The sequence below is a fragment of the Desmodus rotundus genome, chromosome 4 (assembly GCF_022682495.2).
Source record: "Desmodus rotundus isolate HL8 chromosome 4, HLdesRot8A.1, whole genome shotgun sequence".
NCBI classification, from domain to species: Eukaryota; Metazoa; Chordata; class Mammalia; order Chiroptera; family Phyllostomidae; genus Desmodus; species Desmodus rotundus.
The window spans coordinates 136,143,110-136,169,903 of record NC_071390.1 but is presented as its reverse complement, the minus strand read 5'-3'; the positions used below and the strand labels follow the sequence as shown (position 1 = coordinate 136,169,903).

At 36.5% G+C, this 26,794-nt stretch overlaps 1 protein-coding gene across 6 annotated transcripts in view; it reads right to left on the bottom strand.

Annotated features, from left to right (window-relative positions):
* The window catches only part of ODAD2 (outer dynein arm docking complex subunit 2), a 190,649-nt gene that overhangs the window by 30,851 nt on the left and 133,004 nt on the right, over positions 1-26,794 (bottom strand). For 5 of the 6 annotated variants that reach the window (XM_053923511.1, XM_053923513.1, XM_045195559.3 and 2 more), the window contains 2 exons: positions 11,343-11,531; positions 9,856-10,077 (listed from right to left, as the gene is read on the bottom strand). In XM_053923511.1, the coding sequence (XP_053779486.1) occupies positions 9,856-10,077; positions 11,343-11,531 (411 nt within the window). The remainder of the gene's footprint in view (positions 1-9,855; positions 10,078-11,342; positions 11,532-26,794) is intronic. The other variant, XM_053923512.1, reaches the window with a different exon arrangement.

Sequence of the window (26,794 nt, the reverse complement as noted above, 5' to 3'; positions counted from 1 at the left end):
CACCTAAAAACAAAACACACACAGGTAAAAGTAAAGAGATGGAAAAAGTATTTCATGTTAAATGGAAATGAATAAAAAGCTGAGGTGTCAATAGTTATACCACATAAAATGGGATTTAACACAAAGGCTAAAAACAGGACACTACAAAATGATAAAGTGATCAATCACACCTAAATATATAAGGAAAACATCAATAAAAATAAAGGCTGAGATCGACAGTAATATGGTCATAGCTGAGGATTTTAACACCTCATTGACTCATTGATATCAATGGATAGATCTTTCAGAAATGAGGAAATAGCAGTCTCAAATGACAGACTAGATCAGGTGAATTTAAATAATATCTTCAGAACATTTTATTCCAAAGGAGCAGAACAGACACTCTTTTCAAGTGCACATGAAACATTTTCTAGGATAAACCACATGTTAGGACACAAAACAAGTCTCAATAAATTTAAGAAGATCAGAATTATAACAAGCATCTTCTCTGACCACAATATGAAACTAGAAATCAATCACAAGAAAAAATCTGAAAACACATAAACTCATGGAGGCTAAGTAGCATGTTATTAAACAATAAATGGATTAAAAATGAAATTAAGGAAAAAATCAAAAGATACCTTGAGACAAATGAAAATGATAACACAACAACTCAAAAGCTATGGGACACAGCAAAAGCAGTCCTAAGAAGGGAATTCATAGCATTCCAGGCCTACATCATGAAACAAGAAAAATCTCAAATAAACAATCTAACTATACACTTAAAAAACAAGAGAAAGGACTTCCAGCCAAGATGGAGGCATAGGTAGATGCCCTTTGCCTCCTTGCACAAAAGAAGGACAACAACAAATTTAAAAACAAAAAACAACCAGAACTGCCAGAAAATCAAACTATGTGGAAGTCTAACAGTCAAGGAGTTAAAGAAGAAACATTCATACAGACTGGTAGGAGGGACAGAGATGGGCAGCCGGGGTGGAGAGGGAATGTGCAGCAAGGCAGCAGCTGGTGGCTGGTGAAGTAGGTAGTTTCACATCTGCATGCAGATAAACGGGGAGGAGCGACTGGGGAGCAAGACAGACCTCACAACCCAGGGTTCCAATGTGGGGAAATAAAGCCTCAAAACCTCTGACTGAAAAAACCTGTGGGTGTTTCAGTAGTGGGGGAAACTCCCAGCCTCACAGGAGATTTCATTGGAGAGACCCACAGGGTCTTAGAATATACACAAACCTACTCTTCCCTGGGAATCAGCACCAGAAGGGCCCAATTTGCTTGTGAGTAGTGGCAAAAATGACTGAAAGTGGCAGAGAGCAAGTGGCACTGTTCACTATTGGACCCCTCGCCCACAGACAGTGCCACAATGCAGTGATGTGGGTTGCCCTACGCTTGCAAATACCTAAGGCTCTGCCCCTTACATCACAGGTGAGCAGAGAAAAAAAAAGCCCCAAATGAAAGAACAGATCAGAGCTCCAGAAAAAGTAAAACTAAGTAAGTAAGAGATAGCCAACCTATCAGATGCACAGTTCAAAATACTGGTAATCAGGATGCTCACAGAATTTGTTGAGTATGGTCACAATATAGGGGGGAAAGGGAAGGCTATAAAAAAGTGAAATAAAGGAAAATGTACAGGGAACCAACAGTGAAGGGAAGGAAACCAGGACTTAAATCAATGGTTTGGAGCAGAAGAAGAAATAAACATTCAACCAGAACAGAATAAAGAAACAAGAATTCAAAAAAAAGTTAATAGAGGCTTAGGAACCTCCAGAACAACTTTAAATGTTCCAACATTTGGATCATAGGGGTGCCAGAAGGGGAAGAGGAAGAACAAGAAGTTGAAAACTTATTTGAAAAAATAATGAAGGAGAACTTCCCCAATCTGGCAAAGCAAATAGACTTCCAGCAGGTCCAGGAAGCTCAGACAGTCCTAAAGAAGTTGGACCCAAGAAGCACACACCAAGGGACATCATAATTATATTACTCAAGATGAAAGATAAGAGGAGAATCCTAAAAGCAGCAAGAGAAAAGAACACAGTTACCTAGAAAGGAGTTCCCATAAGACTGTCAGCTGATTTCTCTCCAAAGAGACTTACAGGCAAGAAGGGGCTGGAAAGAAGTATTCCAAGTCATGAAAAGCAAAGACCTACATCCAAGGTTACTCTATCCAGAAAAGCTATCCTTTAGAATGGAAGGGCAGATACAGTGCTTCCCAGATAAGGTCAAGTTAAAGGAGTTCATCATCACCATGCCCTTACATGAAATGTTAAAGGGATTTATCTACAAAAAAGAAGATCAAAAATATGAACAGTAAAATGACAAGAAATTCACAACTATCAACAACTGAACCTAAAAAACAAAACAAAACAAAAATAAACTAAGTGAACAACTAGAACAGAACCACAGAAATGGAGATCATATGGAGGGTTATCAGCGGGAAGGTAGAGGGGGGAGAATGGGGGAAAAGTTACAAGGAATAAGAAGCATATTTGGTATAAAATAGGCATGGGGAGGTTAAAAATAATACAGGAAATAGAGAAGCCAAAGAACTTATATGTATGACCCATGGACATGAACTAAGAGGGGGGCATGCAGCTGAGGCAGGGGGTGCAGGGTGGAGGGGAATAAAGGAGGGAAAATGGGACAATTGTAATAGCAGAATCAATAAAATATATATTTTTAAAAAACAATGCACATAATTATTTACATTAGCTATTTATTAGTGTAAGAAAAGCACTGACATCTCTTACAACTCAGCCTACTATTCTAATATTTACTATTCATTTAATGGGTGACTCCAATTATTTGGTGAAATTTAAAATAGAGGAACATAATAAGTATATGGTACATGACTTCTCCACACAGGTAGGACCTGCCCTTCTATTCATCACTCCCAGAATTCAGGAGAGAGTAGGACCAAGAGTCTCATAACCCTCACAGATACTATAAGAAGGGCTTGGTCAAAAACAAGAAATGGACAAAGTAATTACCAAGTGTGGTGAATGCTATGAAGGAAACAAAAAGTGTTGAATGAAGAGTAACTGAGGAATAAGAAGTTACTTATTTAGCCCAAGAAGTCTGAGAAAGCGTCTTGGAACAGGTGCATCTAAACTAAGCAAGAAGAGAGAAGGGTCTGCAAACAGAAGATGTATGCTGAGACCATCAGGAAAGGTAATGATGTATAAAGGTTAAATTAGTTAATTTAGTAAATATTAGTGGTATTTTATGCTCTGTGTGTATACTAAAAAACCTGAATACATGAGCTTTGGACTTAATTTTAATCTCTTCCACTTACCTATAACAAGCTTCCTAACCCACCGTTGGAAAACGTAGCTACCCTTATTAATGTCTATCTAAAGATAGAAATATAAATAATTTTCTTAAATCATAAAATCATTTGGCTTAACTTCATATTCTATAACTCTTACTAGTAATGTTTAATGGGCATAAGTTAAGACTATGAAAAAGCTTCAAGGGCAGGAAGGGAGTCTGGAAAAATCACGGAAACGAAGGAGAGAAATAGAGCATTTGGGATGTATTTTCCCAAGAGGATGGGAGGGCTGGGACAGCAAGGACAGGGACCATTCTGCCACAATATAGGTATGTTCCCCACCAAGTCCCGTTCTCTTTCTGCCTTCCCAAATGGCTGCTCAGCCTCCTGATGTAGTTTCTTAACAGGCTGAGTCTTTCAAACACAGCCTTAAACACCCATGCCCACAGCCACACCCCACCTATGCCTCGGGGACCTTCAGGTTTACCTGGCAATGGAAGTTAAGAGAATAGACCCTGGAATCCTATTTCTTGGGTCCTTTCCATATAACCTGGGTGGTTTAGGACAAGTTACTTAAACTCTATGAAATTCAGTTTCTTTATCTGTAAAAGAGATAATAATACCCATCTCACTGGATAATGGAAAAGATTAAAAGAAAAACTGTGTGTAAATGTGCTTTTAGAATAGTATCTGGAACACAGGAAGTTGCATAAATGAAAAAGATTTTACTTTCATTATTATCTAGTTCTTTTGCTACACTTAAACACAACTCTCTTTTTTATCTTTACTCCCCTTTAGCTTTCAAGATGGGGAAGGAAGTTTATTTTGCTGGGAGTGGGGTGGTGGTAACTTAGCAGACGCAAGGTGAATTCATTGTACTGAAGCAGAGCCAGCATGCACAGGAACGAATGTCTATTTAAAATACTATCTTCAAGGCTGTAAGTTTTGAAAATAGGAATATAAGATCTGAGACTCCTGCCAATGCAATTAATTTTATTGCCTTTGAAAGGATATCAAAGAATATGCTATATGTCTTCTAGAACAGTGTTTCCTATATTCTTTTCCTGTTACCAGAGAAAGAGGTAATGTTTGTAAAGGGGACAAAGGTGCTTGTGGCCTGAGGCAAGTGTTCTGGGGTCTTTCCTTGCTCGCAGCCTCCCCAAGGGCTAAGGACTTGCTAACAAAGTATGGTGCCAGACCGAAGGCGGCAGCAGCACCTTGGTGCTTGTGGGAAATGCAGAATCTCAGGCCTGACACTGGAACGAGTGGCTCAGAATCTGAATCTTAACATGATTCCCACATGAGTCACTCCTACGGGAAGTGTGAGGAGTGCTGGATGAGCAGCACACTTACAAACACTTAGAGAAAGGAGCAAACAATACTGAAATAGTCCTTCTGTGACTGCCTTTACTAGCTAGTCAAATTGGATGTAGTTTTAATATTTTCTACAAAATTGATGTAGATGTATACTAAATATATGTTAAATGTATAAATGCAATTTAATTTTATACCCTTATAAACTTTCTATGTAGATTGCTAAAATTCCTGATTTGGGATCAGAACGTGTGAACACTAAAACTCTAAGTCCTTATGTCTTTCATATTATTATTCCTAACCACCATTTAAACATGAAAATCCTTAAGTCTTCTACTCTCAGTATCAAACAACCCAATTGAAAAATGGTCAAAAAACTTTGGACACTTCACCAAAGGCGTCACGCAGTGGACATATAAGCTCATGAAAAGATGTTCTACATTATGACTAGATGTTCTAGTCATTAGGAAAACTGACGTTGAAATCATGAGATTTCATTACACACCTATTAGAATGTCTAAAACAACAAAGAATGAACATATCAAGTGCTGGTGAGGACGCTTTCGTGCACGGCTGGTGGGAGTGTATTCAAATGGCACAGGCACTTTGGAAAACAGTTTGTCAGTTTCTTAGAAAGTTAAACACATACCTACCAGATGACCCAGCGATTCACTCCTAGGTGTTTATCCAAAAGGAGTGAAAGCATATGTTCACATCAAGACTTGTATACGAAGGCTCATAGCAGCTCTATTTGTAATAACCCCAAATTGGAAATAACTCAAATGTCCATCAACACTGAAAGGATAAACAAACCGGGATGGAATGCTGCTCGGCAACGAAAGAGTAGACTACTGACACGTGTAAGAGTGTGGATGAACATGAAAATAATTAAGCTGAGTGAAAGAAGCCAAACAAAAAAGAAGTACATACTATGTGATCCCATTTGAGTTCAATTCTAGAGTATGCAAACTAATCTATGCTGACAGAAAGCAGATCAGTGGTTGCCCCAGGACCAAGAAGGGCAAGAAAAAGGGCTTACTGGATGTGTGTGTGTGTGTGTGTGTCAAAACTCCTCACATTTTACATTTTAAATATACATGTGTATGTCAAATATACCTTAATAAAGTTATGGGTTTTATGCTAAAAAATAAGAAAGAAATTAAGAAAAACATTTAATTATATATTGATATTAAGTTAAATGTGATAAACTGGAATCAAACTTACTAAAACCCTTAAGTAGTCATAAATTACTTTCTCACTTTAAAGGAAAAATGTAGATAATAAGAAAAAAGTCAATCAGAAACTCTATATATGGAATCATTATACAGTCACTCATACTTAATAGTCCTACTAAGTAATTTAATTCCCACCAAGTGGACAATTCCCAGCACACAAGGAAATATTTGAGATGTGAGGAAAGTATGCAACACCACAAAGGCACAGTAAGAGTTTCAATGAATAGAAAATATTGTAATTCAATCAAACTTTAAATATGTGAACTGCATATAGACACTGAACACCTGGGTGATCTCAGTCTCTAAAGTCTATTTTCTTGACCCAAAAGCTTTAATATTTTTTTCCTGTGCCAGGCTACAAAAAACTATGGAGTCATCTTCTTGGTTCTCTGCAACATCACTCGCGCTGAGTCTGCGAGGCGGCCAGGACCACCTTTCAGTTCTGCCCAATGGAAATGCTCTCCCTCACTCTCCCACTGCTGGATCTACTTCTGGTTATATTTTCTGCTATTTCTTAAATTCCCTGCTCTCCACAAATTGATAGGCCATAATGTAGCTTTCATTTGCCTGGTATAGACATTTGCAAAAAACAGATCCAATGTCACCACTGGGAAGGAAGCTTAATGCCTTCTGTAGGTGCTCATCGCCTTTCTACTTGATGGTTTTTTCTGTCTTAGGACATGGCTTGTCTTGCTCAGTTTTTCCTGCAACTTCTTTCACTTACTTTCCTATGTTACAGTTTTGTTATAATTTGTAATAACTTTGACACATTTCCTAGATTTCTCATATTTCAGCAGAGTTATCAACAGCTCTGCATCCACATTCATAAGGCTTTCTGATGATACAAGACCCTGTGCTGATACGTTTGAGGAGGTCTGTGTGCAATTAAAAAGGGTGTAAGGATTGAATTATTCCTATCACATTGTACTTACTAGAGCCGGGGGTTTATTAGTTCATATAGAAAGGATTCTTACCCTCCAGGGCTCAAACACAGGATTCTTTTCCAACATAAGTGAATCAGGAAATCCTGTTGACTGCTTAGTAGTGTTTGAACACAAATCTTTTGGAAACTCACTCTTTGGCTTTTGGAACACCTGGTTAACCTAGTAACTTCCTAGGTTTACCCTAACAGCTCTTCTTCCTATTTCACACGCCCTGTGAGTGAAAAACGTAGAGATTTCCCAGGCTTCCCTATACTCTTTGCCAAAAACACGTCTTCTGCCCTCATCATGGCTTAATTTTTCTTCACTGATACTTCCTGAAATTTCTCCTCTCTCCTGTCTCTAGATTTGTGCTGTCCAATTAGAAGTCCACTGGCTACTGGTGACAACTTGAAATGTGGCTGGTCCAAATTGTGATGTATTGTAAAACACCCCTTTTGAATAGTTAATACATACAAAAAATAAAATATTAGTATTTTTATATTGAGTATATGTTGAAATAACATTTTGGATATATTGAGTTAACTAAACTATATTACTAAAATGAATTTCACCTGTGTCTTTGATCTTTTCTTAAATTCTGGCTACTAGAAAATTTAGTATTACTTATGTGGCTTACATTATATTCTTAGTGGACAGCCCTGTCTGACTGAAAATCCAAACTGACCATTTAAATTGAGCATTAGAAACTAAACTCAGTGTGTTCCAGGCCCTCGATCCTGTTCTGTCACTGTTAGTACAGAATAAACGTAAGTAGGCATGGGACAGAGGCACTGCATGACACCAGCCACTGCTGTTGAGGAAGCTGAATGATGAAGGAAGCTAACTCTGGAACAAATCAGTTATGAACAGGGCGACAAGATGACTCTGGTGACTGTCAAAGAGTCTGTCCACATTGCTCCTGAGCAGCTGCAGCCGGAGTGTTTGCAAACCTGAGAAATCACGCCACATGCATTTGACTAGAAAGGTTCCATAGCAATTAGGAATAAAAACAGCCACGGTTTGCCAAAATAGTGGGTGAAGTTTATATGCATTTCGTGTCAGAAATGTTAGCAGTGACACATTGTGACACATTCACTGCAGGTATTTTAACCATCCTACTGTGCCAAATAGTTTATTGCATTATCTTGGCTAAGAAATCTCTCTCTTCATCTAGCCCAAAACCTGGAGTCATTTTGACTCAACCCTTTTCTTTATTCTCCAGATCCAAGCAACCACCAAACCCCGGTTTTCCTATGTAAACCCAGAATGACACTTTGTTTTCCTCTTTAAAGAAAATCAGAGAATGTTTTCCCCATGGCCCCAAGAGGGAGAGTCCAGGTAAGATTTGCCTCCACAGAGTAACATTTTAAAAAGGAGTCCTATCTTTATAGTTATCCTGCAGTAGAAATAGCAGGTAGTTAGGAATGTAAACAGACAAGACAGAGAGGTCCTCGACATCCCATGGAACGTCCTGGGAAAGGGCCTAGAGTGCAGCAGACTCTTCCTCTGCTTTTCTCCTTCCTGTCCCCTCACCCTAATCGTTCTTATTATCTTCTTTTTCTAATACATATAAGCTGTGTGGGTGGGTGAACACAGTTTCAACACTTTTCACAGCAAAATACAATTCATAAGTGATTTGGATTATCTATCGACTTGCGTTGGAAGAAATAATTGAGAGTTGCATGTACACATGGCATATATGTTAATGGCATGGTAAATGCAAACCTAATTACATTTTAAAATTTTCTGAGTAGTCTAGATATTCTTTCCTTAAAGGTACTGGCAATTGTCTAAGCATACGTTATATGTCAGATATTTTACCAGACTAATTAAATTTTATAGCTTCATTTTTTTTAACTGTATATGAGTACTTACGGCATGTTAGGCTGTGCAAGTCCTGTTCAAGAATTGAATGTATATAGTAATTTTAAATTAGAAATGTCTTCTTTTTTGAAGTATGACAGCATTTTCATCATTCATTAGCAGCTTGGAGTTAGCATTCCAATATACTTTTTTATGTTTTACTTTGAAAAATTAATGCTTAGTTTAAAAGGTGCTTTTATGCCAGCTTTTTGCCTGAAGAAACTAATTTGACTTAACTTACGTGCTATAATAACAGATTTATAATGGAAAGGTTGACACATTTATATGTAAATTTAGTTTCATTTCAGAAAAATTAATATTATATTAAACTATAATCGATTTGAAAGATAATTAAAATAATTGCTTCAAAAATTATCAGTTATCATTTTAAGAGCCTTATTCCTCCTAAGATGTTTCCTATTCAGCATGTATAAATTCAACCAGATATGATTAACTGGAGATTTCATTAACTCTTGTTTAAAAGATCAAGCCCACTTTGGGCATGCATTTCAAAATGTAAATACATTATCACAGGCTCCAACTGAGGTAATAAACAGTAAAATTGTACTGTACAAGTAAACAAGATGTAGAAAAAAACCAATACTTTCAATCAATTTTTCTTAACACAGGTAAGCTGTTCATGTATTCTTAAGTATTTTTATATTTATTGTCATCAAAATATTCCACACAGAAGCCCTAAGGCAGTTTCTACATAATGCACGGGTACACTACAGTCTGTGTGCAGAAACTCTCCTACCTTTACATTGCTTAAAGACAAAAAAAATGTGACACCCTGACATATTTTTTAAAAATGTGTCTTTGAACTGGTACTTTCCCATCATGTTTAAGACTGTCCAACCGCAGACTAGTGGCTGTTTCAGTCAGCTCCTTTGCAGTTTAGTTGATGCCTATATTTTATTATTTAAGTTCTAAATAAATACTATATTAAATGAAATTATGAATACCATTGATTGTTCCTACACTGTACATTTTCTTTAATCAAATTCAAATCATGGAATGATTACTTATTTTACTGAGTACATTTTATAGTCTTTCATTTAGAAAAATTCTCTCTCCACGCAGCAATCTGGACAGCATGCTCCATGGTAACACACAGGCCACCCGCAGCTCTGACCCACCAGGGAGGCGGTTTTGTGTGTCCAAATACCCTCTCCAGTAGAACTTCAACATTACTTAAGTTTCTTTCCAGCCTACATTTGCCTAACTTGTACAGAACCACAAAGCCAGCCAACTGTACCTTGACTGCGCCATTCTCGTGTATGGTGATGCAGTTATCGACATCTTCTGAGAGTTGGAACAAGGCTTGAGCTGTTGCTCGATGCACATTGATGTCATTTGATTTCAGGTAACGCACCAGTGGAGCCACTGCTTTGTTTTCACCGAAGGCCACTCTATTTCTGCCCCACATACAGCAGCATGAAATGGCTTCTGCTAGATGACGCCTGAGTTTATCATTATTCTTCATAAAGGAAATGAATGATGGTATATGTATTATAATGATCCTCTGAGATCCTGTTCATGCACTAGACGCTTATTACCCACTAAGATGCCAATGAGTCAAGAGAGAAGGACTAGCTGGCTACTCAGGTGTTCTCGTGAAGGGGACTAGGATTTTGGTGAGTCACCAATGGACAAAGTTTCAACCCTGATTTCTCATTTTATGAACTGAACATTGTCAGTGAACTCCAAGGTGATCAGGAACCTGGCATTAGTTATTTGGCTGGCATTATTATTATTTACTCAAGGTTCAATTTCCTTTTCAGTAAATATACTCACCAGACAAAATTAGAGGTCTGCAAGTAGTTTAGTAATAAATATAATTAAGGAATATAGGGCATTCGCAAGGGAGCGTTTCACTTAACTAGGGTGAATAGATGAGTTCTACTTTATCATGCTAGGAATACCACCACATCAGTAACACACCCTGATTCCCAAGAGGGAGAAGACGGTGCAACAAAACAGAGACGTGTTTTGAGTCCGCCATCTTCCTTTCTGTATTCTTTACGACACTATATCCTTTTTGTGTATAATTAATTGTACAGGTATAATATAACTGAAAAAAGGATACAGTTTTCTGTTTATTAATTGTACTGCTCTCTCAATTTAGGCAACAGCTTGGTGTCCCTAACTGGATCTGGCAGATATTCTTAGGAACTCAGTATTAGACTGGCCCTTCTGCACCAAACACACTTACCATGATTGAATTTCTGGTCTATGACTTCTCTGCCAAGTGGTAGTCCACACTATGCCCAAATCTCTCTGGTCATGGTGAAGTCATTATCTCCCAAGTCTGCTTATTATATCTGACACAACTCTGGATAAGCAGTGCAGTGACTGCCGAAGTCCCCTAGCTCAAGAATGCCATTGATCCAAGCTTGCCAGTGGGGAAGGCACATTTAATTTCTAAAGTTGTCATGAACAATTATCTTAAGGATAACAATAATGATGCGACAATGATAGTTAACACTTCTACAATAACATATTTGTCACCAGTTTACTTGCCAGTAAAAACAGCCTCTATTTGAAAAGGTACTTGCATATTAACACTGTACAGTTTAAAAATACTTCAGCATTTATTAGTCTCAGAGAAATTAAATGAATTAACCAAAATCTCATATTTCATAAGTGATGGATATTAAACTTGAACCCAGGTGTTTGAGCTTAAATATATACCATGGTATCTTATGATAATTTGCATTTAAAATAAAAAGACATATTACTTACTGTATTTGCCAGTTTGGACAATAAAGGAACAACTCCATGATCTGTAATAATAGCTAAATTTTCTTGATCTTTTGCTATATTGGTAATAGCAGCACATACACTTGCTAAAACTTCTTTATTATCTGATTTCAGGAGATTGACAACGAGTTCCAAACCACCAACAAAGGAGCGAACCATTTCTCCAGCATCCTAGATAACAACAAAAATAAAGATATCAACAATAAACTAATATTTAACATGTTTTAAAAGCAAAAAGTAATGATGAATCTGTGAAGTATGCCTGTGCCATTAAAAACAAATTCAGTTTATTTCTATACTATACATAATTTCTATGTTTATATATATGTGTGTATGTGTGTGTATATAGACATACATATGCGCAATTCAGTTTCAAAGAACATTTACTGAACAACTATTATGAGTCAGTGTGTTGACTATTTGAGATGTAAAGGTTAACAAAATACAGTGGAATGCTACTATTTTCAGTAGATATGTTCTACAAAATCAGCACAAAGTGAAATTAGTGAATACTGAGCCATTGCTCCTAAGGGAAGTACAGCATTAGGTTCCTGCAAGCCTCTGTTTTTCTATTTAAAGGCATCTTATTTCACATATTGTTAGTTCTTTGACATTGAACTCATGCATAACACACTATAACATATGCCTGAATGAAGTTTATCTAACACATGTATTTTCTCCATAAGGCTTGTTACAACCTTCTTGTGCTTAGGTACACTAGAAAGCACTATCTTTGTGGGTCATTTTAAACAGTAAAATCATTAGACAAACACACAAAAATGTGGAAAATGTTCACTAAGCAGACTGCAAAATGGACACTTAATTAACAGTATAACAGCTGAAACAAGAAGGCAGAGAGTCTTTTTGTTCAACCTTAGCTAAGAACATGTCCATTGAGCAACTCAAAGTTTTCACCTTTCTGTGCATATCCATGAATAAGGAAGAAAATGACGTGAGTATTGATTTTGGAGTTACAAAAGATTTTATCTTATTCTAGTGTATGGTATAAGCTGGTGGTCTAGTTTCTTTTTTTTCTTTTTCTTTTTTTGCAAGTACTAGTCCAGTACTCCCAACATCATTTGTTAAAGAGACTATCTTTATCCCATTGTATATCCTTGCTTCCTTTGTTAAATATCAATTGACCATAAAGACATGGGTTTATTTCTGGGCTCTCCAGTCTGTTCCATTGATCTATGTGTCTGTTCTTATGCCAGTACCAGACTGTTTTGATTATAGTAGTCTTGTAGTATAGTTTGATATCAGGTGTTGGATCCTACTTTGCTCTTCTTTCTCAAGATTGCTGAGACTATTCAGGGTCTTTTTCGGTTCCATGTAAATTTTTGGAATATTTATTCTACATCTATAAAATATGCCATTGGTATTTTAATAAAAATTGTACTGAATTTACGTATTATTTTGGGTAGTATGGACACTATAATGATGTTAATTCTTCCAATCCATGAACATGGTACATCCTTCCATTTATTTGTATCTACCTCAGTGCCTTTTGACCCAGCAATTCCACTGCTGGGAATATACCCAAAGAATCCCGAAACACCAATTCAAAAGAATTTATGCACCCTCATGTTCATTTTAGCCCAATTTACAATAGCCAAGTGTTGGAAGCAACCTAAGTGCCCATCAGTAAATGAGTGGACCAAAAAACTATGGTACATTTACAAAATGGAATACTATACAACAGGAAGAAATAAGGAATTTCTACCTTCTGCAACAGCATGGATTGAACTGGAGACTATTATGCTAAGTGAAAAAAGCCATTCAGTGAAAGACAAATACCATAGGATCTCATTCATAAGAGGAATCTACTGAACAAAATAAACTAATTTTGTTCAAATTTTGTCCTAATTTTCTGAGCAAAACAGAACCAGAGGCATGGAATCATGGGACAGACTGACAACTGCAAGAGGGGAGGGGGAGGTGGGGACTGACTGAAAGAAGCTGAAGGGATTAGTGAAAGAACATATATGAGGGACCCATGGACATGGACAAACTATGGGGTTTAACTATAAAAATGGGGGGTGGGCTGGGTGAAATGGGGCAAAGGGAGAAAATTGGGGACATCTGTGATAGCATAAACAATAAAATATTTTTAAAAATAAAAAATAAAATGTTCACGTAAAAAATTTATCAAGTAGGTGGATTCCTGAACAGATTATTAGTTACAAAAATTTTTAGCAATTAGGTTAATTCCTGAGCAATTCAAATCTTTGAATAACACAGATTGACTCTGTGTTACCTTTTGCCATCATGTTGCTTACAATCTGTGCATTAAGAAATTACAAGTATAATGAAGAGCCCTAAGAGGGAAGAGGTAAAGATACTGCAGATATATCCAACAAGAATCTCAGCTGGTGTGAAGATTCAAGGACTGATCCCAAGAGGACCAAGAGGACATTTGTAAGCTAAGGCCTGACACCAGAGGGGGATTCTGCGTACAGGAATCGTGGTGAAATACAGATCTCAGAGTGAGATAGAAAGTGATTTTTTCTAGTTCACAATGGTTAAAGAGCATAAAATAGGAAAGAGGGAATGGGGGAAATGAGACTTAAGAGGTGATATTGTGACGCATCTTATAAGCCTTGGTACAGAGTTTGGAGTTCCCTTTAAGGCAGCTGAAAGTTAGTAAAGAAGTTTAAGTGTGGAGGGGTGTGAGGTGGGGAGGGGATTTTACCAATTTTGTCTCTGGAAGATCTGTCAGTATTGCAGGATTGAAGGTGGTGCAAGGAGCAGTGCTGGGAACTCAAAGGATAGTTCACTGGTTCAGATAAGAGGTAGGATAGTTCGGATGAGGGTGATGGCCTAGGCCTGGAGAGAAAGGTATGGGTTTGTAAGGACTGATTAAAGAAGATGAAGACAAGTGATTCAGTGATGATACCCATGTTTGTGACTTGACCTAGTGGTGCTAAGGTTGGAAAGGCAGGGTTTGGTTTTGTTTTCTTGGAGTGGGGAAGGGTGGTACTTGGTGTTAGAACCCATAATTTGGATGAAGTGCCCACAGGCATCTAAGTGGAGGCATGCAAGGTGGATATGAGATAGAAGTGGGCACTGCCCCAGAGTTCCAGGTGTGGGCAGAAGAAACAAAATTGTCAGAGGAATCTGAAAACAGATGGTTGAACAGAAATGCCCTCCCCTGATGTATGATGGTGGCTGTGTGATATCCACTATTTCTCAAATTATAGAAATTAACATTTTTTGAGTGCCAAATACATATCAGGCACTTTGGATAAACTTTCTCAGTTAAACCTCAAAATAACCATTCTAAGCAGATATTATTTCCATTATAGACTTTTAAAGCTGAGGTTCAAAGATGTTCAACCTCATGAACTAGACTGTATCCCTTAGGGACACAGGGGCCAAGTTTTAGTAAACTTAGTGACCCTTATACATCATAAATCTGATCATCTCATCCCACACCCCTCAAACCTTTCTATCACTGTCCCTGCCCTTAGATAAAACCCAAATCCACGCTCTGTTTCCAAGCCCTTTATGGTGTGCCCCCGGCCTCCCTGCCTCCCTTTCCCCGCCTTGAACCCCCTTCTCTAACCCCCCACACCCCACACACTTTTCCAGTGCTCTCCACAGGAGCTAATAATCAGAATCCTGACAGTCATTGTTTGAAAATGTGATTCATTAAGTCTGGGGTGGGGCCTATAAAAAACATCTTTATTTCTAAAAACTCTGCTGGTGAGTCTGAACTTCAGCCAGTATTGGGAACACTGCTTATGCGTTAGTCCTTCAAGGTTCATGTCCTCAAGGTTAGTCATGAACAAGGTTCATGTTCATGTGCTCGTACCTGTCCCCTGCCCTTTGGGTCTACTTCCCTATTAGCTTGGGGATTCCTACTCGGCCTTAGCTACTAACTAAGGCACCAGTTTCTTCAGGGAGCCTTTCCTGAACCTCTGGGTTAAGCTGCTCCTACCTGTTTCTTCCATATTACAATAGCACTTACCACTCTGCAGTAGTGGCTTGTTTCTTTGCCTTTGTCTTGAACTGTGAGTTTCAAAAGTGTAGAAATTATCTGTTATTCACTGTTGTATGCCCAGTGCCTATGCCATTGTCTGGCAGTGAGTACATATGCTCAATTAACATTCACTGAATTTGATTACATGCAAATTCACAAATATAAGAGGAAACTCTCACTGAGGGCATAATAAAACAAACTAAACTTCTAGTAAATGGTGAAGGAGGGACCAAGTCAGGTTCTTCCCAAGGGTAAGGGCAAAGCGTCTTTTTCCACAACTTGTTGCCTCTCCCAGTTGCTATGGGAAATGATGTCAGCAATATTGTTGACCTTGTTCTCAATGTCAAATATAAACACAATTTTTGATAGTTAGGACACACTTCCAAATTCTGATATATTAATAAAAGTATTTAACTGTCATTTTTCTGAAATTCTATAATAAAGTTTTTATGTAATATAAAATAAATTATTATACCTTCAAATGTTTTCTACATTGTCACCTTATTATACTTCTATGTATTAGTATGCAGTCAAATCAAAAGAATGCAAATATGAACTTATTAATCTTTAGTCAAATATCCAACATAACTTAATCCAAATTGTCCTTTGAGATAGTTAGTATTGGTAGTAGTTCCATGAGGAAAAACTTAGAAAAATGAGTGTGTAAAAAGAAAAATGATAAGTGTCAGAATATTTGAATCCAGATATGCCTGATCCCAAAGCCACTCTACAACATCACAATTATGTGAATCCTACAGCACACTTGGTTAAATGAGGTTGATGAAGGTATAAATTCAAAAGCAGAAACAATGTCTCTTAGAATATTGGGGAACTTCCAAAGTATAGCACAAAAGATCAACTTTTCTGAGAGATGTTGTATGTGTCAATAATTTAATTTCTCAATTACAAAATTACAGAACAATTTCTTTCAAGAAAAACTAGAGGAATTCTGAAAAGATGGTGGCATAGTTAAAACAATTAAATTACAGATGACATTTGATATTACTTTGTATTCATTTCAGGTATATGGTATAAAAGTTAGACAATCATCTACTTTTACAAATTGATTCCCCTGATATTTTAAGTACCCACCTGGTAGCACACAGAATTTACAATATTATGGACTATATTTCTCATCCTATACTTTTACATACCTGTGACTATTTTGTAAACACCAGTTTGTACTTCTTATGTCCTTCACTTTTTTCACCAATACCCCCGAACCCCTCTCCTCTGACAACTATCAGTCTGTTCTCTGCATCTGTGAGTCTGTTTCTATGTTTTTTAATAGCTCAATTTTTATTGTATTTTCCATTACCATTTATCCCCCTTAACCCTCCTCCACCTCCACCGAGCACACCCTCTCCCCCAACACAATCATTGCACTGTTGTTCTGTCCATGCGTTCTTTCGCTCTATCCTCCCACCCCCACCACAAGAGCTGTCAGCCCGTTCTTATCTATGAGTCTGTCTCTGTTTCGCTGGATAGCTCAGTTTGTTCATCAGATTGCACACATGAGTGAAATCATTTGCTTTTGTCTTTCTCTGACTGGCTTATTTCACTTAGTATAATGCTCACCAGGTCTATCCATTCTGTGGCAAAGGGTAAAGGTTTCGTTCTTTTTCATGGCTGACTAGAATTCCATTCTGTAAATGTACCAGGGCTGTTGTAAACTCTCATCTACTCATAGACACTTGGGCTTCTTCCAAATCTTGGCTATTATAAATAATGCTGCAATGAACATAGGGCTGCATATATTCTTTCAAATTAGTGTTTTGTATTTCTTCAGATAAATTCCCAGAAGTGGTATTCCTGGGTCATAAGGAAGTTCCATTTTAATTTTTGAGGTAACTCCACACTGCTTTCCACAGTGGCTGCACCAGTCTGCATTCCCACCAACAATGTATGAGTGTTCCCTTTTCTCCACATCCTGGCCAACACTTGTTTGTTTTTTTTATTGATGATAGCCATTCTGACAGGTGTAAGATGATATCCTTTTGTAGCATTAATTTGTGTTTCTCTGATGATTAATGACATTGAGCAACTTTTCATGTCTATTGGCCATCTGTATGTCCTCTTTGGAGAAGTGTCTATTCAGGTCCATTGTCCATTTATTTTAATTGGATTGTTCGGGGAGTTTTTTGGTGTTAGCTTCATAAGTTCTTTAAAATTTTGGACATTTGAGATGTATCAGTGAATATGTTCTCCCATTCGGTGAGTTGTCATTTCATTTTGTTGATGGTTTCCTTTGCTGTGCAAAAATGTTTTTAGTTTGATGTCCCATTTATACTTTCTTTTGTTCCCCTTGCCTAGGGAGCTGTATCAGAAAAAATATATAGCTACAAGAAATGTTAGAGATTTTACTGACTATGTGTACTTCTAGGATATTTATGGTTTTGAGTCTAACATTTAAGTCTTTAGTCAATTTTTAGTTTATTCTTGTGTGTGGATGTAAGAAGGATGTCTAATTTCATTTTTTGCACGTATCTGTCCAATTTTCCCAACACAATTTATTGAATAAACTATCTTTACCCCATTGTATGTTTTTGTATACTTTGCCAAATATTAAATGACTATAAAGGTATGGGTTCATTTCTTGGCTCTCTATTCTGTTCTACTGATGTATATGTCTGTTTTTATCCCAGTACCCTGCTATTTTGATTATTATGGCCTTATGGCATAGTTTGATATTACATAGCATGACTCCTCTGACTTTATTTTTCTTTCTGAAGATTGCTTTTGCTATTCAGGGTCTTCTGTGGTTCCATGTAAATTTATAGAATATTTCTTCTAGTTCTGTGAAATATACCATTGGTATTTTGATCAATGAATTGCCTTGAATCTATAGATTGCTTTGGGTAGTATGGACTTTTTAATGATGTTAATTCTTCCTATCCATGAACACAGTAGTGCTTCCACTTATTTGTATCTTCAGTTTCTTTCTCAAGTGTCTTACAATTTTCCAAGTACAGGTCTTTTACACTCTTGGTGAAATTTATTCCTAAGTATTTTATTCTTTTTGAAGCAATCGTGAATGGCACTGTTTTAATTTCACTTTCTGATAATTCATTATTGGTGTATACAAATGCAACTAATTTCTGCATGTTAATTTTGTATTCTACTTTACAGAAGTCATTTATCAGTTCTAGTAGTTTCTTCATGGAATCTTTAGGGTTCTCTATATATAGTTTCATTTCATCTACAAGTAATGAAAGTTTTACTTCTTTCTTTCCAATTTGGATGCCTTTTATTTCTTCTTTTTGTCTGACTGCTGTGGCTAGAACTTCTAGTACTATGTTAAATAAGAGTGGTGAAAGCAGACATCCCTGTTTTGTTCCCAATTTTAACTAGAATGAACTGGTAGTTTTTGCCCACTGGGTATGATGTTAGCTGTGGGTTTGTCATATGTGGCCTTTATTACAATGAGGTATGTTCCCTCCATTCCCACTTTGCTGAGTTTTGATTACAAATGGGTGCTGGATTTTATCAAATGCTTTTTTTTTTTTACATCTATTGATATTATCATGTGATTTTTATTCTTCATTTGTTTATATGGTATATCATGTTTATTGATTTGCAAATATTGGACCAACTTTGCATCCCTGGAATAAATCCCACTTGATCACAGTGTATGATCTTTTTGATGTATTGCTGTAATCAATTTGCTAATATTTTCTTGAAGATTTTTAGCATCTATGGTTATCAGGTACATTGGCATGTAACTTTTCTTCTTTGTAGTGTCTTTATGTGGTTTTAGAATTAGGATAATGCTGGCCTTATATAATAAGGTCGGGAGCCTTCCCTCCTCTTGAATTTTTTGGAATAATTTGAGAAGGAGAGGTGTTTAGTTCTTCCTGAAATGTGTGGTAAAGTTCACCTGTGAAATCATCCAGTCTGGGCTTTTGTTTGTTGAGAATTTTTTAAATTACTTCTTCAGTTTCAATAGGTGTAGTCTGTTTATTCATCCTCTGATTCTTCCTGATATAGTTTTTGAAGACCGTATGTTTCTAGGAATAGATCCATTTCATCCAGATTGTCTAATTTGTTGGCATATAGTCATTTGTAACACTTTCTTACAAAGCTTTGTATCTTTTGGTGTTAGTTTTTACTTCTTGTCTTTCATTTCTGATTTTATTCATTTGGGTCCTCTCACTTTTTTTTTCTTGATGAGTCTGGGTAAAGATTTGTCAACCTCGCTTATCTTTTCAAAGAACTAGCTCCTGGATTCACTGATCTTTTATATTTTTTCTGGACTCTATTTTGTTTATTTCTGCTTTAACTTTATTCCTTCCTTCTACTCACTTTGGGCTTTGTTTTTTTTCAGGTTCTTTTATGTGTAAAGTTAGATTGTTTATTTGAGCTTTTTCTTATTTCTTGTAATAGACCTGTAATGCTATGAATTTCCCTCTTAGGACTACTTTCTTTGTGTCCCACAGATTCTGGGATTGCTGAGTTCTCATTTACATTTGTTTCAAGGTATCTTTTGATTTCTTCCTTGATCTCATTGTTAACCCATTCACTGTTTAATAGTGTTATTTAGCCTCCATGTTTTTCTGTATTTTTCATATTTCTTCTTGTGATTGATTTCTAGTTTCATACTATCTGGTCAGAGAAGACGCTTGATATGATTTCAATCTTCTTAAATTTACTGAGACTTTCTTTGTGTCCTAACATGTTGTATATCCTAGAAAATGTTACATGTATACTTGGAAAGAATGTATATTCTGCTGCTTTTGGGTGAAATGCCCTGAAGATATCAATTAAATTTATTTGATCAAGTGTGTCATTTCAGGCCACCAACTCCTTGTTGATTTTCTGTCTGGAAGATCTGTCAGGATGTCAATGGGGTGTTAAAATCCCCTGCTATGATCGTGTTTCTGTCAATCTCTCCTTTTTTGTCCATCAAGATTTGTTTTACATATTTAGGTGCTCCTCTGTTGGATACATACATGTTTACCAGGGTTAGCCTCTCATTGGGTTTTTCCCTTTATCATTATGTAGTGTCCTTCTATGCCTCTTAACTCTTCTATGCCTTGGTTTTAAAGTCTACTTTCAGATGAAACTACTGCTATCCCAGTGATTGTTTCCTCTCCATTTGCTTGAAATATCATCTTTCTTCCCTTTACTTTTAGTCTGTGTGTATTTTTTGTTCTGAGGTGGGTCTCTTGAAGACAGCATATATATAGGTCATGTTTTCTTATCCTTTTAGCTACCCTATGTCTTTTCATTGTAGTCTTAAAGGCATTTACATTTAAAGTGGTTATTGATAGATATGTATTTATTGCCATTTTATTTTTTAACTATGTTCCTCTGTTTTTCTATTTCTTTGTATTATTAAGATTAGTATTAAAGAAAGCACATTAACATTTGTTATAATACTGATTTAGTGGTAACAAACTCCTTTAGTTTTTTCTTGTCTAGTAAGGTCTTTATTTCTCCTTCAATTTTAAATAATAGCCTTTTTGTGTAAAGTAGCTTTGGTTGTAGGTCCTTGCTTTTCATCACTTTGAATATGTCTTACCAATCCCTTCTGGCCTGAAATATTTCTGTTGAGAAATCTGATGACAGTCTTACAGGTCCTTCCTTGTAGGCACCTAACTGCCTTTCTCTTGCAGCTTTTAAGATTCTCTCTTTGTATTTAACCTTTGTCATTTTGATTATGATGTGTCTTGTGCTGGACCTCTTTGGGTCCATCTTGTTAGGGACTCTGTGTTTCCTGGACTTGTGTGTCTTTTCCTTCAAGTTAGGGAAGTTTTCAGCTATTATCTATTCAAATAGGTCCTTGATCCCTTGCTTTCTCTCTTCTCCTTCTGGAATCCCTATGATAAATGCTGTTATGCTTCATATTGTCCCCAAGTTCCCTTAAACTATCTTCATTTTTTTAATTCTTTTTTCTTTTTGCTACTCTGAGTGTTTTTCCCCTACTTTGTCTTCCAATTTGTGATTCTATACTCTGCTTCATCTAACATAGTGTTTATTCCTTCTGGTATATTGTTTATTTCATATATTGCATTTTTATTTCTGACTGGTCATTTTTATAGTGTCTATGTCTTTTTACATGGTTTTGGTCATTTCTATAATCCATACTTTGAACTCTGTATCTAATGAATTGCTTGCCTTCATTTCATTTAGCTCTTCTTCTAGAGAACTCTCTTGTTCTTTCATTTGTGGCGTGTTTCTTTGTCTGCCCTTTTTGTCTGCCTCTTTGTGCTTGTTTCTAGTGTCAGGAAGATCTTTAAAGTCTCTGTGCAGCCCTATATCGGATGCTGCCTCTGACTGGCCCTGGACAACCTGTTTGGAGCTATCAGCAATCCACAGATTGTGGTTCCCTCTGCTGGGCCGTAGGGCATGCTGGAAGTACCAAACTATACACTAAGACTGGGTTTTACCAGCAGTAGGCCTGGGGGAGTACCAGCTGAACTGAAAGCACTCGGATATCTGCCTCTGTTTACAGATTGCCTGTTAGGCTTAGTCACTGAAAGAGCTCTGGATACACTCCTCAGCAGAGCTTAAGCTCCACAGGGTGGGGCTAGATGTATTTCTGCAGGTGTGACTATTGCTTCCCCTCAGGTTCATGCCACATGGAAGGAAGTGCTCTTTCCTTGGGAAGGAAAATCAATAAAAATGATTTCCCCCCCAAGAACCAACCTTTTATTTATTTTTTTTTCTGCTTTTAATTTCATTGCTTTCTTCTCCTAACTATTACTTCCTTCTTCTATTTATTTTGGGATTTATCTGCCCTCTCTCCGTAGTTTTTAAAAATAAAAACTTAGATGTTCCTTCTTCAACTTAGGTCTTTAATGCTATGAATTTTCCTCCAAGCAGTGTTGTGGATGCATCCCAGAATGCTTAATATGTTGTGTTTTCATTTTCATTCAATTCAAAATATTTTCTAATTTTCCTTGTAACTTCGGTTTTTTTTTGGTTCATGGTTATTTAGAAGCATGCTTTTAAATTTCAAAACACTTGGGAATTTTCCAGCTATCTTTCAGCTATTGACAGTTTAATTTTATTATGGTTAAAGAAATTGTATGATTTTAATTTTTATGATTTCTTAAAGTGTGTTTCATGATTCAGAATATAGTCCAGCTTTGTGAATGTCCCAAACGCACTTTAAAAGAATATGCATTCTGCTGTTGTTGGATGGAATGTTTAATAATTATCAGGTATATTTAAGTTGGTTGGTACCATTGTTTAGGTCTTCTATAGCCTCATTTATTTTCTATTTTTTTCTATTGACTTCAAAGAAGGAAGTGTTGAAATTTCCAACCATAATTGTGGATTTTTCTGTTTCTCCTTTCAGCTCTATCAGTTTTTGCTTCATAAATTTTGAAGTCCTGTTTTTAAGTGATCACAGAGGTTTCATATTAAAATAGAATACAGTAAATCCTACAGACAAGTAAAAACAATATAATTTTATATTTAGTCCTCTTTAAAAAGTAACTTTAAAAGCAGAATCGTCTTCAGCATAGACCACGTAGGCATAGTTTCTTTTGTTTTGTCCTTTAGACGAATATGGTGGTTCTGGGACTTTACAGTTAAAAATCCTACAGGATGGTGGGACTGCATGTAAACTGAATGGGTGATTTCAGAAATATGTAAGGATACATTTAACTCTGATTTTTTTTCTTATGTACTTACTTTAGAGCCCAACCTCCTATACAAATGTATCTTCACATTATTTTCTTTCCCCTTTATTCTATTTGGGAATATTCAAATCAGAGGCTACGTTCTCAGCCAAACTTTTATGAACTAGGTTTTTCCCCTTCTTGATTAAATTGAGATGCTGTATCTCTTTAATCATGTCTCTATTGTGGCACCTGAAATTCTATTGTATTTGACATATGTATGAGCTTCCTTCCAAGAATAACTTAACCATCTATTTCTCCATCGCTTGTTCTTTTTATTTTTTATTTCTGTTTTTTAATTTATTTTTCAATTACAGTAGCATACATTACATTAGTTTCAGGTGTAAAACATAGTGGTTAAGCAATTATATACCTAGTGAAATGATCACTCCGATAAGTCTAGTACCCATCTGACACCATTTATAGTTGTTACAATATTATTGACTGTATTTTCTATGCTGTACTTTACATGACTATTTTTATAACTGGCAATTTGTACTTCTTAATCCCTTTCACTTTTTCCAAACAGTCCCCCAACCCCCCCACCCATCTGGCAACCATCAACTTGTTCTCTAATACATGTTTAAAATAGTAGCTTAAATAATACTTTCTCCCCCACCCTTTCTCAGTATTGGTCACTCCCTTCCCTCTGTATCCTTGTAGATGTTTTTCTCCAGAATCCATGTCCCCATTCCCTTGTGTATGCCAAGCCTTGACTTTGTTTGAGTGTCTAACTCTCACACACATGCATCAGGAGACAGTGCCTCTATACTCCAGCAGTCATCCTTGACAGGACTAGGCCTATTCTCAAAGTCTCCTTCTCTTTGTCAATGATTTGTTCGGGAGTGGGCTTTTTATGGCTCAATTATGGCCAGTGAGTTCTGAGATAATGTCTCCTAGGAATCTTCTGGAATCTTCTGGATTTATACTAAGGAATAATCACAGGTCACACTGAGACTGGCAGAGCAGAAACGGGAAAAATAGCCTGGGTCCTTGATGACATTGTTGAGCTGCTAAATCAACTAACACTAAAATCTAACTTGGCCATTTAAATACCAAAGCCATTTTTCATTATACTGTAATTATTTTCTTATGCATCCTTTTTCCAATAATTTCTGAGTTCTTCCATAAGGGATCCCTGGTTTTGTTCTTTGACTCTCTCTTGGAATATAGTCCGGTGTCTGTCACTTAAGGGACTATCAATAAATTTTTGTCGAATTATGAAAGAATAAAAGAAATAAGGGGACTATAACTTTAAGTACTTAACTATAGTCACAAACACTAAAAAGTAAAGAGCATTAGCTCTGTAAGATGGAATATAAGTTGATATGATCAAGTCACTCTCACAGTTTTGGGACTTCCTAGTTCTCTTGCTGCTTTATCAGTAGAAACACAGTAAATCACAGAACTGGGACAAAACTGGGAAAAATAATGAAAGTGGTCACATCTGCCTCCGATCCAAGAACTTCCTAAGGTGCATGGTATGATACACAGGGAGCCAAAGTCTCAATGAGATCGTGGGCTCGGCGCAACTGTAATGTTTACAGTCTGTGGGACAGTGAGACGTTACAACTCAAGCCTGCAGACCCTGCCAAAGTTTGTTTATTTGTTTTGAAGGTGAGACTTCTTTTTTTCTTTCTTTTTTCTTTTTCAGTTTAAAGATTTTAAACATATGACATCGTGCCTCACATAGTTTTTATGGAAAGGGAGACAGTATATTTGAGGGTGGAAAAAGTAATTACTCTGCCAAAACTGTATTTCATTAATGCTAGGCAACTGGGCAAATTCACCACATTTTCCACCTTCTCACATATCTTAAAAACTAGTCTTTGCCAATTTCACCACTGGTACAATATGGTTTATACACAATTAAAATTTTCATCTGTAATAGAAAACCCCTTACTACTACTAATTGTAATAACAAGAGGTCTAATTTTTTTGCAGTTTACAAAGGCCTTCCATACATATCTCATCTTGTCCTCACAGGTCTGCCTTAAGAAGGCATGAGATCCCAATTTTATAGACAGGAAGGCTCAAGGTTTATGAATAGTTGGTGACTAAACTAAAAACTCTGTATTTCCCGATTTCTTATTTAGTGTCTTCTCACTATACATTGCAGGCTTAAACTTGTTGGAAGCAACAATTATGTTTATCAGATTACACCTAGTTTATAAATAGCGAGAAGAATCTTCAGAACTTAAGAGGATTACAATTCTAAAAATGATGGAGCTATTTTTCCAATGACATTTCTAAGACAAACAAAAATAATAATTGAAAAAATAGAGCATGAAACACCTTCATACTGCTTTTAAAGTAAAGCTTGAATGGTTGAATACTAGGAAAAGATGTCAAGTTCAAATTAAACAAAATTAGGTCAAATACAAAAATAAGATGAAGAATATGGAGTAGTAAAATAGTTTTATTAAAATGAAATAGGAAAATATTATTTAAAGATTAATGAATAGAAAACTAGATATTTTGGCATAGAGCAATTAAACTAATGAGTGTGAAACTCCCTCTCTTGCCTCCAGCAAAAAGAACTGGCAGTTTTCTGGTGAGGTGAGAATTACGAGGTCTGTCCAGAAGGTATCCAGCCATGTAATATGAAAAAATAGAGACATTTATTTATTGAAGATATGAGATATAAGAAACTTTGTAAGTAGGATGACGACACTTCAGGACCCTTCAAAATAGGCACCTTGGGACCTCATGCAGTTCTCCAAGCATCTCTTCCACTGTTCAAAACACTCTGCAGAATCCTTTGTTGGATCACCATCAGCTGCCCCATGATATTTTCCTGAATTTCATCGATGGTCTGAAATCTCTTCCCTTTCAAAAGTGATTTTAGTTTTCAGAAAAGCCAGAAGTCACAGGGCACCAAATCTGGGCTGTAGGGAAGCTGAGTCACCTGGGTGATTTGATGTTTCACCAAAAACTCTGTTTGAGACATGATGCACGAGTGGGTATGTTGTCACGATAAAGCTGCCAATCACCAGTTGCCCAGAGCTGCAGCCTTCTGAATCACTTGACTAGTTTCCATGGAAGAATGTTCAAGCTTAATGCAAATTTGGATCCAGACTCATTGCTCTACTCTCTCAGTCATTTTGAATGTGATGGCCACACAGTACACATGCTCACTCAACAGCAACTACTGCCCCACTGACCAGTGCAGTGAAGTCATCATTGTTACCCATGCGCATTGCAGTCCATTCTCCTTGGCTGCCAGATTACATCAATGTTGCACAAACCATTCTCGTTATATTAACAATGGCTGGACATTTTCTGGGCAGACCTTGTACATAATACAACTTTAAAGCACATATAAGCAAGTGCAACATGACTTAAGGCAAACATTTTTATCCTGAAAATCTACAAAAATCCTGCTTTATGCCATGTAAGATCATACAATGCATAATATACTATTTGGAAAAGATTTTAAAATAGTACATTACATGTAAAAATTTTAAAAAATACTACATTCACATTAGAATAGAATGTCAAGAAACCAAAACTAAACAGGCAAATCTTATTCTAAAAGTATATTCAATAAGTTAAACATTTTTAAAATTCTAAATACAACCTATATTCAGGGTGAGTCAAAAGTAGGTTTACAGTTGTGAGTACACGAAATACAGAGTTTATTTTTGTATTATTTATTAATCCTTGTATCATTTCCCATAGAAACAACTGTAAACCTACTTTTGCCCCACACTGTATACTCAAGGAAAACAGTCTTATAGCTCTATCACAATTACCCTTGTTCTGGTCCTAGTAAGTAAGTCCTGCAGCTTTAAATAAATAAATCTCTCTATATATCTGATTTA